This window comes from Calidris pugnax, unplaced genomic scaffold, assembly GCF_001431845.1.
Source record: "Calidris pugnax isolate Ruff unplaced genomic scaffold, ASM143184v1 scaffold14, whole genome shotgun sequence".
NCBI lineage: Eukaryota > Metazoa > Chordata > Aves > Charadriiformes > Scolopacidae > Calidris > Calidris pugnax.
Genome location: NW_015090793.1, coordinates 5790321 through 5805722, shown reverse-complemented (window position 1 = coordinate 5805722; position 15402 = coordinate 5790321). Strand labels below are relative to the sequence as shown.

Sequence of the window (15402 nt, the reverse complement as noted above, 5' to 3'; positions counted from 1 at the left end):
AATTTTTGCATGTTTAATTCTAAATGCCGTAAAGACAGTTCTGTGATTCTTAATTACTATGTGTGTTTCAATTGAAGGGAGTGATATATTAGCACCAGCACTCTCAGAAATAAGACCCGAAGCACTTCCTACTACATCTAGTAATGAAGCAACAGCAGTTACTGACAGCAAAGAGAAAAAAAATGCTGCAAAGAAGAAATGTCTGTACAATTTCCAGGATGCCTTTATGGAAGCTAATAAAGTTGTCATGGCAACCTCTTCTGCCACTTCTTCTGTCTCCTGCACAGCAACTACAGTGCAGTCAAGCAGCAACCAATTCAAAGTATCATCCAAGAGACCTTCATCGATAGGTAAGTATTTGTAATGCACACACAGCTTAGTAACTGACTCAAGCACATATAGCTAGCCGTAAAGATTTCTATGTGCTTATTTTACTAATATTACTATCTTGATGACTTTCATTAATTGCTGTTCTTGCTATTCTTGAGTTGTAGTCTTTGTACTCCTGGACTAAAGAACTTGGTAAAAGACCTTGATGTTAGAGTTTGGGTCTGAATAGGAAGGTATTAAAATACTGCTCCATTTTCACAGAAGCTGAGAGCATACAGCACTTTGCGTGATTGTTTGGGTAGTTAATAGAGACTTATTAGTTGTTTTTAATTTTAAGTGGGTTTTTTCCCCCCAATTTAGGTGAAGTTTTCCACAATGTTAATAAAGAGGACCATAGACATTCTGCACCAGTTGCACCACGGAATAGTCCTACCAGTTTAGCATCCCTTCCTTCACTGTCTCCTGCTGCACTGTCTCCAGCCTCTACACCACATCTTCCAAATCTTGCTGCTCCTTCTTTCCCCAAAACTGCTGCAACAGCCCCTGGATTTGTGGATCCTCATTCAGGTCTTTGTCCTACTACAGTTGCACCTCCTACTTCAACCACAGACAGCTCTGTAAGTGCCCCACCAAGTGTCTGCAGGTAAGTTGATGTTGTCATTCTTTTTTACAGTAGAAGGGGAATTAAAATACAGATCCCTTTTCCCCTTTGCCAGAGGGGTAGAAGGAACTGTCTGTTCAGCAAGCAAGAGTGAGTTCTAATACTTAGTATGTAACTTGGTGTGAGACATTACAGATAGAAGTAGTTTCTGCAACATATATGCTGAGTTTAGAGGCTTAAAAACAAATATTTACTCACTTTTAGAGATGTGACCTGGGGTAAGTCAAGCTCTATTTCTTCCTTACTCTGTCATTGCTAGTAGTGATTGCTGCAGCTGAGACAGAAACCCATTGTATCTGTTTTCTGTCATTTGGGTGTTACACAGCGAGCAGGAATGAAAAGCTGTGAGAACTTGAGGAGTCTGTAGACAGCTCTAGCTTAACCTATGTAAAGGTCATATGTGGTCTTGAAAACTGCCACATAGTAAAACATTTTCCTGACTGCACTTACGACTTAGGTATCAGTCCTGCCATTTATATAGTGAGCGTAGTGTGGAAGGATGTTCTGACTTCTGTAGGTTTTCAAAGGTCTTGGAGGTTGGGGGAGTTTGGTGGAGCTGTCTTCTGGTAGTGTTATGTGACAGACAATGATGCCAACTCTTCAATATCTTTTAGTGCAGGCATAATAGAAAAGCATTTGAGTCACTGCATCAAGTACTTTGTGACCTGTGCAGCTGTGATTGTGGTTCCTATGAATGTAATCTTCTGGCCACTGCGGTAGTTTTAGATGATGTGAGATTTCGGTAGTTAGATAAATGCATACCTGAAGTGCTCTACAAATGCCCTTGTTTCTGTTATCACCTGGTTTTATTGATGACATCACAAAATAAGTAACTGTTTTCTCATGATCCAGAAATTATAGCAAATTTTGTCAAGAAACTTTCTTACCCTAGTGCAGGGAGACAATTTAATATAGGCTATTTAACACAGTAGAAATACAACTTTTGATCACATTAGCACCTGGAGATTATGATAAGTAATTTTAGTTTGTAAGGAATGAACTGGTAGAGAACCCAGAAACAGTTATTGGAGTCTGTATGAATCAGTGCTGTGCTATGATGGGAAAAACTGCTTTATGCAATCTAGTGGTTGAGTGACAGAACTAATGAAGCCTTGATTTCTGTGGAATTTTATCTGCTACCCCTAGCACATGCCACCAGGCTCTGTAATACTAACTCTCAACAGGCAAGAAATAGTGATGCAAGGGCTACTCAAACTGAGGAGTCATGGTGTTTGCACTGACTGGTACTATCTCCTGTTGCAGGCAACAATTTTGCATGCCTTTTCCTTGATTAGGATACTGAAGCTGAACAATTTTTCCTGGTCACTAATTCTTGGAAAATTTACCAGGGTGTGGGAGGACACAGGTGGAAGGGAAGAGGGAAGTGAGGTTAGAAGGAAGAGTCACATATATTTTGCAGATAAGACAGATTATGGCCTGTTTTCACCTTTCTAACATAAGAACAAAGAAACATACTAGGTGAGTGGATTTCTTAAAAATACTTTTGAAACAAAATCACATCAGTTTTAGAAGAACTGGACAATAGATATGATACGTTGGGTGCACAGTTCTACAGAGCTTTGGAGGGAATAAACTGCTACATACCTGCTTATGGAAGAGACCTGCTGGTATTTCCCCTTGAAAAAAAGGTACAGACCGGGTAATGAGAACATTTTGGTTTTAGCTGACCTTAAGTAAAAAATTCAAGTCAAGAGCTTGGAAATCTGTCTAAAACCAGGGGATTTTAGAAATAAGTTCAGTATATTCTGCAACTGCGAAGCTTTCTTCAGACCACAAGTGATGACATGTGCAGCAGTTTGACAACCATTCCATTTTAAAAAGCTAAAATTGCTACTTCTGAAACTATTTTACCTGTTTAAAGCTATGAAGAACAGTTTCAAAACTCTTTCTCCAGGCTGCTCAATCAGTGAGTCACTAAATGAGGTTTTATAAATCACTTTTGCATGTATCATCTGACCTTGTTGCTTGGTTTTGAACATCTCCATTTGCAAGCTACTGGATGAAGGCTTCAGGATTTGATGCATCACTGGTGGCTGACACACCAGTTTGAGAGTCTTTGTTCCTGGTAGATGTACATGTGGGGTTTTTTCAAATACCTTATTATTATCTAGGGTTTTTATAAGCTTTTTCTTAATTTAACATAGTGATCCTGACTGTGAGGGCCATCGTTGTGAGAACAGTAACACATACGATCATCAACAGTATGATGGAGAGGAGAGCCAAGATGAAGACAGCTGTTCAGAGCATAGCTCCAGTACCTCAACATCCACAAACCAGAAGGAAGGAAAATACTGTGACTGCTGTTACTGTGAGTTCTTCGGCCATGGAGGAGTAAGTTGTTTGATTTAAATTTTATATTTTTTTGCTTTTTTGTCACTTACTCATCATTGATTGCATGTGATATATCAGACTGCAAGTAAGAGGGTGGCATTGGAGCTCAATCAAGAGAAATAGTAAAGGAAGCATGGTTAGACAGTAATTTTCCTCTTCGAAATGAAGAATTGAAACAAACCTTTCCAGCTGAAAGCAATTCAATAGCAATAGAAGTGGCTGAAAGATTTAGGAAGCAACTGACTTGGATAATAGATACCATGTTTGACTGAAACTGCAAACAGGGGCATTGAGCCATTTAAATAACTTCATAAAATTCATGTGCTCATCTTTATCATCATAATTATAAATAATGTGATGAGTTTGGGTAAAAGTACACTTGATATAGGAATTTTTTTTAAAATGTTCGTGGCAATTTATGAGCCATTTTCCCATCTGTAAGAGGAGCAGCTAATCCTCAAACTGTTCACTTGATTTCTTTTAAAAAGGATGAAAAAACCTGGTCTTACCTAGAACTTCCGCAGTGTAAGTTTAAATTATACTTTTATCAAAGGAAAATGCAAACTTGACTTTCCCTGTTTTCAGTGTTACAAACAGTTTAGTTTACTGGTGCATTTTCTTGTATGTGTATTTCAAGGGTGTTTTGAAGGAGCTATGAAGTTCTAAAGCATGCAGGTTATACAAAATCTGTTTCCTTATGTTCTTTGTTTTAGTACTTAACACTTCTTTGAAGCATCCTTAAATCGATATCATACCAGTAACATGTCTAGTAAATCCTTTTAATCATATTTTTTGTTTGCGCAAATGAAGTGCTAAAAGCTGTTAAGTTGTACAAAAATTTTTTTCTTAAATTTTCATTTTCCCTCTGGCCTCGTTTGTAAATATGTATATAGTCTGTTTAAATAATCAGTTAACTAGTTCAGTCTCTGGCATTTTTTTCCTATTTGAAGTTAAAAGCTCAGTTTATTTGCCATGTATCCAAGCCCTAAGATGACACTGCATCGGATCAAAGTTGAAGTAAAAGCCTCTGCCCTGTAGCTGAAAGGGACAGGGAGGGGATCCTGTTTCTCGTGGCACCTTCCCACTGTGTCTGTGATTGATCTATGTTTGACAGTCAGCTGATCGCACAGTAAGTTACTCATTTTGCTGAAGTGGCAGAACACTCCAGGATTTTTAAGTTAATAGGCTTTCTTTTGCTGATTTAATGAGTTGGACTGGTGTAGCCCCAAACAGATGGGCATCAGATGTAGTGCAGGAAGGGAGAGGGTAAGGCAGCAGGAGGGGAGGAGGAAGGAGGAGTTGAGAGGCAGGAGCAGTGGATGGGAATACAGAAATGAAACATGAGGGAAGGCTTCAACGTGCAGCAGTGTTCAAGTTATTGATGTGACTCTGCTGGAGGTCTGCTGGCTTCAGTGCAGGGTAATCAAGCCTTCACACTTACAGCCCGGAGGCCCGTGTCACACAAACTCTGAAACAGACTTCATAGAAAATGGAAACAGCAGCAAATGTCTGCTCCTTTCAAATTTTCAGATGTGACATAATGATCGCAAGAGAATATGGAAATCTCCTTTCTTGCTTTTAAAGGCATTTCTTTTTCTTCTCCCTGTACATTCTTCCGCAAGAGCAGTCATTCTTTCAGTTGGAAAATACAGTTCAGAAGCTAGCACCAAGTCTTGAGAGGTCCCTTGCCTGTTAAATACACCTTTAGGTACACATACAAACAACAAGGAGCTTGATACTCAGGTTTGGACCTTCCAGGATATCTTAAGGTCTCTAAAATTTCAAAATCATGAGGTCAGTGAAATACTTATATTTAGTCATTAAAATTTTGTCTCATGTCCTTCAGCCTCCAGCTGCACCAACCAGTAGAAATTATGCAGAGATGCGAGAAAAGCTTCGTTTACGTCTAACAAAAAGGAAAGAGGAACAGCCGAAGAAACCAGATCAGATCTCTGAAAGGGAAAGTGTTGTTGACCACCGAAAGGTGGAAGACTTGCTACAATTTATAAACAGCTCTGAAACCAAACCAGTAAGCAGTTCTCGGGCAGCCAAGAGAGCCAGACATAAGCAAAGAAAGGTAAGACATAAAAGTATGTTTATCCTAGAACCCATGGTTTTGAATCTGTGCACTTTCTGTAAGTATACGGCTCTATGCTGACTTAATAAGAATGGTGCAATTGTTTTCCATGTAGTTTGTGGTGCACTGCCTGTGTGTATGTACACAGCTACCTTACCTGGTCTGATGCTGCCTGAGGAGTTGCATAGTAGACTGGGAGGATTCCTCACAGTGTCATTGCCCTGTGTTTTGTTCCAAGTCACCTTTATATTGGATTTCCCACACTTCAGAAAGCTATTTCTAAGTGTCAGAAATGTTAAGAATTTGACTGTGTCGTAGAATTGACATCAAAAAATGGGGAAAGTTAATAACCTAGTGTTTCTTTGTTGGGATCATGGTTACAACAAATTATCTCTGTAGGAAGCCAGGAAACATAAAGTCAGTGCTTTTATGAGAGTGCAAAAGTCAAGATTTCATATTTTTAGAATGATTCCACTGGGCACCTTGCTGTCCTCGTTGAAAGATGTTAAGAGCTGTGCCACATGATGTCACAAAGGGCTATCCCAAGCCAGAGTGAAGTGGCAAGCTGCAGAGAGGGGACAGGGAAGAAAAAATTACAAGGTTCTTTCACATGGAAATTGGCAAAAACATTTCTAAAAATGTTTTTAGAGTGTAACAGTGTAACACACTAAGTGTACCAGTGTAACAAGGACATTTTTTTTTAAAGAGTATTTGCTGTGTTAATAGAGGAAACATTTATTCTTATTAAGTTGAACAAGCAGGAAATTGGCTTTTCTTACTGCAATTCAAGTATCAGCCTTAGGTATAAAGTTCAAGGTGTGAGGAGATTGCTGAATGTTTTCGGATTCTAAGTACATTGTGTGACTGTTGTAAATTTTTCTTGTTTGTGGATTTGCTTGCTGGCACTAATTCTGCATTCTTTAAATGTTTCTATGCGTTTGGAAGACCTGATGTTCACAAATTACATTCTTTATGTTCATGTAGCACTATTCAGCAACTTGACGGTTTTGCAAGTTATTTATAAAGAAAATTCACTTTGTTCTTGGAATGCAGTTTGAGCATAAGAAGCAGAAGATTTTTCATAGGGTTTTTTGCATGACTTCTGTAACTGTAAAAAAGTAATCCCATACAGGCACTTCTAACTGTACAAGAAAATGAATGGAGATGATTGTTCTGAGTGTATGACTTCAATTTTGCTAATGATGCAAGATCAATGTTGCACAGCAAAGTTTCAGGCATTTGCAGTAATGGCTGGGAAGAGTCCCTTGTGTCCTTGTTTCATGTTGTTAATGAACTTATGGCTGACAACAGAAAACTTTACCGTGCTTATTATTTTTGACAACTTTCAATGTAGCTTTAATGTCCTTAGTGTTTTGCTGTAAAATGTTTTTAATGATTGCTTTTCCTAATGTTTGTGAACACTGAAACAGAGCAGCCCTGCTAGGACAGCAAGAGAAGGGGTAAATGATGCAACATGGTGAAAACCTGAGTTACCTTAGTAATACTGGCAGTTGTTGAGAATGATGCTGAATGTTTTGTTTTCAGTAGTTTTTTGTGGTTGTAGAAACTTTGATCTGGAATTAGGCTTAGCAGTAGCAAAGAGAAGTCAACAGTTAGTATTAACAACAGTCAAATACATTACAGAAAAATAGAAAATAGAAATATTGAGGGGATTTTAATGTACTTTAAAGGGCAGCTTTTGTATAACTATGTATTTGCTTGATGTGCAGGTTTCTGGATTAAGTATATTCATATGTTAACATCCTAGGATTTATAATGTTCATAGAGAAAAGTAGTAATAACCCCTAAAACCTTTCATTTCCAAACTGTCAATTTCAATAAATCTGTTGTTATTCTGCAGCTTGAAGAGAAAGCTCGACTTGAAGCAGAAGCCAGGGAGAGGGAGCATCACCAGTTGCTTGAGGAACAGAGGCGGCGAGAGGAAGAAGAGGAAGAGAGGCTGAAACAAGAATTACAACGGCTTCAAGAACTTCAGCAGTTGCGGGCTGTAAAGAAAAAGAAGAAAGAACGAACAAGTAAAGACTGTCAGAAGGTGGACATGCTTACTCGAAACTGCCAGGCAGTGAAGGAATCTGTCCCAAATGCACCTGAAGACATTCAGAATGGTACACTTGAGCAATCAGAAAAGATAGAAACCTCCTCTGGTTCGTTGTCGAGGCACATGAATCATACAGAACAGAGGCCGGTTTCGGAGACAGGCTGTGAACTATCCAATCCTGTAAACACTAGAGACTCAAAGCTGCTTTATCAGAAAGAGGGGAGTGTAAAGCAGCATGAGCCCCTCTCTTTTCTGCTTGATATTATGCATCAACATAAAGAAGGAAACAGCAAACAGAAACTAAAGCAGATAAACAAACCGTGTGCTGAACAAGTGAAAAAGCCTGTTGAATCCCCCAAAGCAGCTGAGATACAGAATAAAACCAGAAACCAAATAGAATCCAAAGCAAAAGCAGCAGAGCTCCCAACACTTGCAGAACCTAAAAAAGAGGAGAAGAAATTAAACAATAACAACAAAAAACAGTTGAACCATGTAAAGGAAGAGAAAGCACCCATAACAAGTGAATCCCCTTCACCAAGTGAACAGCAACAAAATAATAAGCTAATACTTGCCGATTCTCCTCAACCAAAAGGCAAGAACAAGAAAAACAAGAAGAAAAAAGGGGACAAGGTCAACAATTCTATTGGTAAGCGTATAGATGTTGAAGAAGTTGTGTTGTTTTTTATTGTTACCATTTAAGTCCAGATGTTTGAAATCTTTATCTTCAGTTATTTCTGCCAATGTGAGTTAGAGAAACAGGAAAACTGGCATCAGGAAAACTCAAGTTGTTGTAGTTAAAAAAATTAGGAGATGCATATAGTGTTAGTAAAGAGGTGTAGGATACTTCAAAGTATGAATAAACTGGCATATGCTGCTAGTTTTGTATTAGGGTTTTGTCAGTTATGAAAGCCAGTCTCTTCTGTAAAGTCTATCTTGCTTAAAATAAATACTTAAAATAATTTAATAGTATGATGAAGTCCACATTGAACGTTTTTAAAAGCAAGGTTGTTCCTCATATGGCATTAAGAATATAGTCTAAAGTTGGTCTTGCTCTTTCAGCAATAAAAACAAGGCCTTTCTGCAGCCAAAGAATGATCATTTATGCATGAATATGCATTTCTTAGTGGAAATAATTCCTTTTTTTGTATTAGTTAACAGGTAAATAGAAAAACTAATTTACTATTTCTGATTTGCCAGTGAAAGCTTACAATGGGATGTTAATTAGTTGATAATACTGTGTTTTCTCCACAAGGCTATTAGTCTGTGCTAGTAGACAGATATTTTTTTTATTTATCTGATAGAAAGAATAAAACCATAGAAGATTGAGTTTGACAGACAAGTTGCACTTGCATCATTTTCTTCCCAATGTATTTTTTCTTATTTTCCTGAAAATGACTAAGAGGCAATGCCAGAGCTGAGCAGTGCGTGCAGTGCCTGCTGGTTGCCTTTGTCAGCACACTAATCTTACTGCTGGGTTTGGGCACCAGTTTACTCCTGTGCATGCTTGGTCCCTACTGGGACTGCCTGTGGGGGTGGCAGTTTTGTGGTAGGGACATCTGTCTGCTCGGAGCACCCATTTATTCCCCTGGGATCACCCTGTAGCTGAGCAGTAATGGTGTGTAAATTCAAGATCCCGTCACTAGAATGGCTTAATATTGCACTTCTCAACGCTGTTCTGTCTGGTAAATGCATCAAGATACAAGACTTTAATCCTTTGGCAGTCTCTGCCAGTATTTCAGAATACTTGGGTTTATTAAGCTTTGTTACAAAAATGTAAACCAAATTCCTGATTGGTGCAAGTGGTAAGTGTAGAGCCCAACCTTTTTTGTGTGTGTGTGTGTGTGTGGTTTCATGGTTGGGTAGAGGCAGCCTGCCAGTCTGGCGCTTTAACTCCTCTTAAGTTCAATGTTTCCATTCCATTTAAATCAAGCAGTGATACAGCATTGAACCCTTTGCTCTCATACCTTAGTTCTTGTGTATACTGTGTTGTGGTGGGTTTGGGTTTTGTTCTTTTTTGTGTTTGTTGGTTTTGAATTTACCAAGAAGAATCTACTCCTGTCGTTGGAGTAAGGCAAAAGTCTAGAATTGGGAGCAGAAAGCAAAGGCTGGAGACATTTGAAGGAGAAGCTATTGAGGGGGGTGGTCATGGAGGGTGTTTACTGTAGGAGAATGTAGGTAGTTTCCTACAACTTTTCCTCCTCCTTGCCCCTCACCATTGTTTTCTGCTGCTTAAATCAAGTGTAGTTACAGTTTCTGAAAACTAATGTTTAAATGTGAAAAAACATAGGGACATGTTTCTGAATTTATGAAGAGATAATTGTGCTGATCTCTGAAGAGTCAGAGCTGGATTGTCACTTTGAGTAGTTCTGACTTTAGAACTACAATACACAATTTTTCATTTAGCTGTAGTTTCTTAAAGACACGGGGTTGCTGTACCAGATCAGCAAAGGCACGAAGAAATGAACTAAGAAAAAAATTCAAACTAGGGTAACTGAAAGAACATGAAATGAGTGACAAAGTCAGGGGTTTTTTTCACTCAGTTTTAAAATGAGGCGTTAAGGCAATGAAAATTATTGCTTTGGGTGTGATCTCTGTCTCTTAAAGAAATTTATTCTGGCAGGCTATTTTAACTCCTTGTTGTGAAGAAGCTGAAGAAAACTTGAGGTATAGGGAAGCCCTGCATTTATAGGGTTTTCTGGGTCTTCAGAAGTAAGTTGCCTGGCAAAGATGTGCAACTACTGAACTTCCAGGAATGCCTTTAGAAGAGAGTTGTTTGTTCTCGTAATCTCAAGGCTTCTAAAGAGCCCTGATGTGTACTGGGTGTTCTCAGTTAGTTTCTTTATCTCATCCTTTTTGGAACAGATTTAGATTTGACTATATAGGTAGTAAGAAAAGAGGCTTTAGAGGAAATTGCTCAAATTGGTTTCTAGGAAAATTTATACTTTCTGAAGCTTTTTTTTTTTAAAAAAAAAAGAGAACCATACATGGAGACAGTGTGATATATCAACAAACTTTTAAGAGACTTTGTTGCTATAGTTGATGCCTAAATTCAGGCCATATTAAAATATTTTTTAAAAACAATTCCTAATTGTAGGTAGCATGACTTAGACTCTTGCAGACACAGTCTGATGATCATGCCCCGGATGGAGTGCAACAGCTCTACAAACCCAGAATTCTTGAAATATTTTTCTTTATTCATGTCATTTTTGAGATGTTTTAAAAGCTGCCTTTTTAGTGGTAAGGCCAACAAATTTCAGGCGGTCAAATGCTATTAATTAGCTATCTGATTCATTGTGCTCTTTCTGTAATTTGACTGTTCTTATGCATTCCAGGTTTACAGCATCTTTTGCAACCCATGCAATCAGTAAATTTATTGTTGATTCATCTCTTTCTTGTTCCCAGTGTAACTCCTTAAGGGCTGAGCAGAGGTACTAGTACAGGGATTTTGAGAAGTGTCTTTCGAGTTATAAGTTTGTATTAATTAATTAATTCAGCCTAAACAAGAATGATAAATAGTCTACCAAATTCAGGTAGTTCTCTAGAAACATCTTTACTGCAGCTTCAAGTGTCTTCATCTCTCTTTCTTCCCTCCCCATGGAATCTAATGTAGAATCACCCTTTTCCTTTGTAGATGATGTGTTTCTACCCAAAGACATTGATCTAGACAGCGTGGAAATGGATGAAACAGAGCGAGAAGTGGAGTATTTTAAAAGGTAAATTGCTGTAATAAAGCTGTCATGCTTCTTCCCATCTGCCGTGGTTTAAAAAAAACCAACAAACTCCAGACCCCCTCCACAACTTCATAACTAACTCCTAGCAGAAAAGCTTGTGTTGTAACACAGCAAATCCTGTTACAGCTGATGTTGTGAATACTCTAATAATTACCAAAGCTTTAGATTTTTGGGCACAGATCATAGCTAAGTAGCACAAATACAGAAATGAGAACCAGAATCATTTATCTCCCCCAGGTTCTCATTGAGGCTTTCAGAATATCCTCAGTTACCATTTTTTTCCTCTAAGCAGAGTTTGCATGAATATTTCTTTTATTATCTACCCAGACAAAATACCGATCACTGTTAAAAAAAAAATAAGAAAAACGGTATGTTAGGTGTTAACTGTTGAACAAATACAACTTTATATTTTAAGTTTCAGAACAGATACTTCAAAAAGGTTCGTTGATGTTTTCTTCTTTGTTTATAGAAGCCATTCGTTTGGGATTTTATACTGTAGTATGAAGTAGAGTTGGTACAACTGTGGGATATAAGCTTATGCCAATCATAAAGAGGGGATGCTTATGCTAGAGCAGTGACAGTAAAATAATAATATGAACCTGTGCTTGTGAAACTTCTTTCCTGTGTGCATTTTTGTTGCTTTTGGGATTTACACATCACATTAATTACCTCTTAAATTACGCAAATATCAGCAGACAGCTAATTTAAATGATATAGTATGTGTTCTTCCAAAATACTGAAATTTACTCAAATTTGTGTTCCTTAATGGTGGCTGGGTGTGTTAGTTTCCCATGAATGAATCTAGTAAACCTGTCATCATGATAGCCAAATCTGAAATGTTGCAAACAAATTTGTTTCCTGCAATTGACTAATTTAGGAACCAACAATAGTATTTCACAAAACAACTAAAATGATTTGTTTAAAGGGTGGGGGGTTTTAAGAAAGGGCTTTCAGTATGAATTTCAAGTTCTTTTGTCAATGTATATAGTTTTGACAGTTTATGTGCCTGGGACATAATATATGTCTGGCTCTTGCAAGGGATAGAGTACAACTGCTTCTCTGTGCTGCTTATTATTACTGTACAAAATGCATATGTCTGTGATTTGTTTATGGAGTTACTTTGTACCAGAAGATGAATCTCTATTCTGAAAAATTACTTTTCTGAGTGGTGCCAATTAAAAGATTTTTTTTTTAAATTGAAATGTAGGTTTTATAAGGGAAATGTGGCATATATTAGATAGTCCTAGTGTTGGTATAGCATAGGCCTTTGTTATGGATTTCATTGAATATTCTTAGCTTCATTGAAGTTTGCAATATCTGTAATAGAAAATAGACAAGTTCTTTTCACCAATTCTCTATTTTCAATAGGATGAGTGAAGCAGTTTCTTGTATTTGTGGAAGTGCAGCTGAAGTTTGGGGATAAACTTGTCAAACATGATTCCAAATGAAGAGTTAAAACTTCTAACTGCACTGTTTTATAATCAATTCAGTAATTGGTGTAATCTACTCATTTACTGTCATCTGTTAAGAAGTGTATGTAACTGTCCAATTTTTTTGGTGCATACCTGTTTAGAAAAGGTGTCTGAAATGCTTTGACTGGAGAAACAGCTACTTAATGCTGTGAAGACACCTTTAATGCATATGTTGTCTATAACTTCCAAAATAATATTTTAATACTTTAATAACCCTCAGTGGCAATGAGCTGCACAGGGCTACTGAATTCTTACCTTTTACTGATAGTTTGTTAATTCATCATCTTTCCTTCTTTGTAGTGGCATAATATAGATGGATTCATTAATTATACCCCGACTTCAGAGTTAATTTTGAAAGCTACGTCTAACTTTAGCATAGAAAGAATAAAATAAGTTTAGTTCTTCTGCCCTTCCACTGTACCTTTCTATTTTGCTCAGTTTGTCTGCTCCCCTTTTTTGGCTTTCAGTTGTCACAGAAGCTTTGTAGCTTTCCAGAGAGGGGTATGTGCTGTCATGCAGCCTTTAGCCTCAACAAACTACACCTCACCTTGCTAAAGGGCTGTCACAGAAATACCTGCATGTGCCAACCCTTTTCAATAGTTATGCCATAAATTGTCTTCAGTGAAAGCGAATAAGTGGATTTTTGTTCTAAAAGCATTTTTTCCAGACATGTGGGCTACTTTCCTGCTGTATTGTAAACAAATCTCCTTTCCCTAGGTCTTTGTCTCAAGCATAACTTTGCTGTATTCAGAAGAGAAGTGGCAGTGTCCCATGCCATTGGTGCTTCTGTTGTATGCATTACCTAATGCTCCTTCATACTGTTACGAGGTTTTGGGTAAATACAGCAATGTCAGCTCTGCTTCTAGTTAATATTCAGTTAGCTTCTGTCTGCTGAATATGCAGTGTTCATTGCTACTTCATTCACTTACTCTTGATGACACAGTGTTATTTAGAATAACTGATTTATGGTCTATTTCAGTGATGAACAAGTGATTTTTTTGGGTTTTGAGGTGTGATTTTTTTTTTTTCTTAAGATGTTTTGTCTTTCTGAATGAGAGCTGCTTTTCAAAAGAGGGCAACACCTGTGGTTTGATTTTAAATAAATTGGTTTCACTTTGTCACTTTTTTTTTTTCTTTTCAGATTCTGCTTGGATTCTGCCAGACAGACAAGGCAGAGACTTTCCATCAACTGGTCCAATTTTAGCTTGAAAAAAACCACCTTTGCTGCACATTGAAATGACATAATATGGGGAGGGAACCCTGCAGGAATCAATGAACGACAACTCCACTTATCTGTCCTGCTGTGCTGAGAGCTTACCTGGTCTTGAGCCAGTGCTGCCTTGCCTTGTCCCCAGTGCTGTGTGGATCTGCACTGAACCCTTTGGCCTGATAATTCTTGCGGACTGAAAAATTGCCACTTTCTACCTGAATTTGTTAGCTTGTGTGCTTGTAGTCTGTGAGTGAGACTTACTTGATTGTAGCTGTATGCCGTTGGAGTTGGAACAATAGCTCTTTTCCATCTCCTTCTGAATGCCTTGGCCTCAAAGACTTTAAATTGCTTAGGCTTGGGTGGAGGCCAAAATACTAGTTTGCATCATCTGCAGTGGCTCCTGTCACTTCTGCATCTAGCTATGTTTTGTCATTCTGACTCCTGACAAAGGAATGGACCTAGTCAGTTGTGCTTTCATCCGCTCCAGAATTCTCCTGACATGACTTCATTGAAAAAGAGGCTCTTATGGGACAAGCATTTCCTCAGTTCTTTCACAATCTACTGTTTAAGAGTGTACAAGTTACGCTATTTGTGTTTTGATTTTTTTTTCCTGACTTGTAGCCAGCTTGTGTAAGAATACTTGCAGAATGAGAAAATTTAAAAAAGAACAGTACTCACACTATCAAATCTGTTATAGAGTGTATAATTGTATTAACACTGAAGCCTAACTGGCTACTTTTTTAACATATTGTTAAGTAATATTAAAATCATGTCTTTCTTTTTGAAAGATGGAATACATTAGTATGGCAGAAGACTTGTGTCTTGCTTTTTTCTACTTGGCTGGGGGAAGGGAACAAAGAAACATACCTAAAAATAATGATCTTCTAAACTAAATTTTATTTTGGGTCAGAATTGGTTGGTGAATGCTACTTAACTTAAGCATATTCCTCTAGGAACACTTGTTTGCCAGCTCACCTGATGGGAAAAACTGTTACCTGCTAGAGCGAGGAAAACTCCTGCTGAATGCTAGAATTAAGTGTGTGAATTCTGTGAATTACTGTAATGCTTCTATTTCAATAGAAACAAGGTAATACAAAAATCTTCAATTTAACATCAGTGCAGAAATTAAGTAGGTAGGCTCAATGGTACTGTCATGTAAATAGCATAGTAACGTTTTACAGGTTGACCAGCTTGGAAGAAAACTGTTAATTTAGGATTTTCGGCTGTGTAAAGATATTGCACTTGTAGAAGTTTTTCTCGTACTGTGCTATTTGTTCAGAATAGAGACAGTAGAAGCTTTCTTTTTACCTCTAGATGACTATACTTACCCAAATTATAAGGCAGTCTTTCATTATTTTGCTCTTCTTAAGAAAATAGGACTTCCACTCAGCATGTACTTAAAAGGATAATACGGCTTCAAAGCCCACTAATGTCCTTTTCCAGAACCATCCCACATTTTTCTTTCTTCTACTTGTTAACACATGTTTTTCTGTGATAAACCCACTGGGCT

The 15402-nt window shown here is 37.7% G+C and overlaps 1 protein-coding gene across 2 annotated transcripts in view; it reads left to right on the top strand.

Moving 5' to 3' along the window:
- The window catches only part of FAM193A (family with sequence similarity 193 member A), a 48446-nt gene extending 33742 nt beyond the window's left edge, over window positions 1-14704 (top strand). For both annotated transcript variants that reach the window (XM_014936037.1, XM_014936036.1), the window contains 7 exons: window positions 78-350; window positions 691-973; window positions 3157-3343; window positions 5190-5420; window positions 7282-8125; window positions 11111-11192; window positions 13824-14704. In XM_014936037.1, the coding sequence (XP_014791523.1) occupies window positions 78-350; window positions 691-973; window positions 3157-3343; window positions 5190-5420; window positions 7282-8125; window positions 11111-11192; window positions 13824-13917 (1994 nt within the window). In that variant the 3' untranslated portion in view covers window positions 13918-14704. The remainder of the gene's footprint in view (window positions 1-77; window positions 351-690; window positions 974-3156; window positions 3344-5189; window positions 5421-7281; window positions 8126-11110; window positions 11193-13823) is intronic.
- The last annotated feature ends 698 nt before the right edge of the window (window positions 14705-15402 follow it).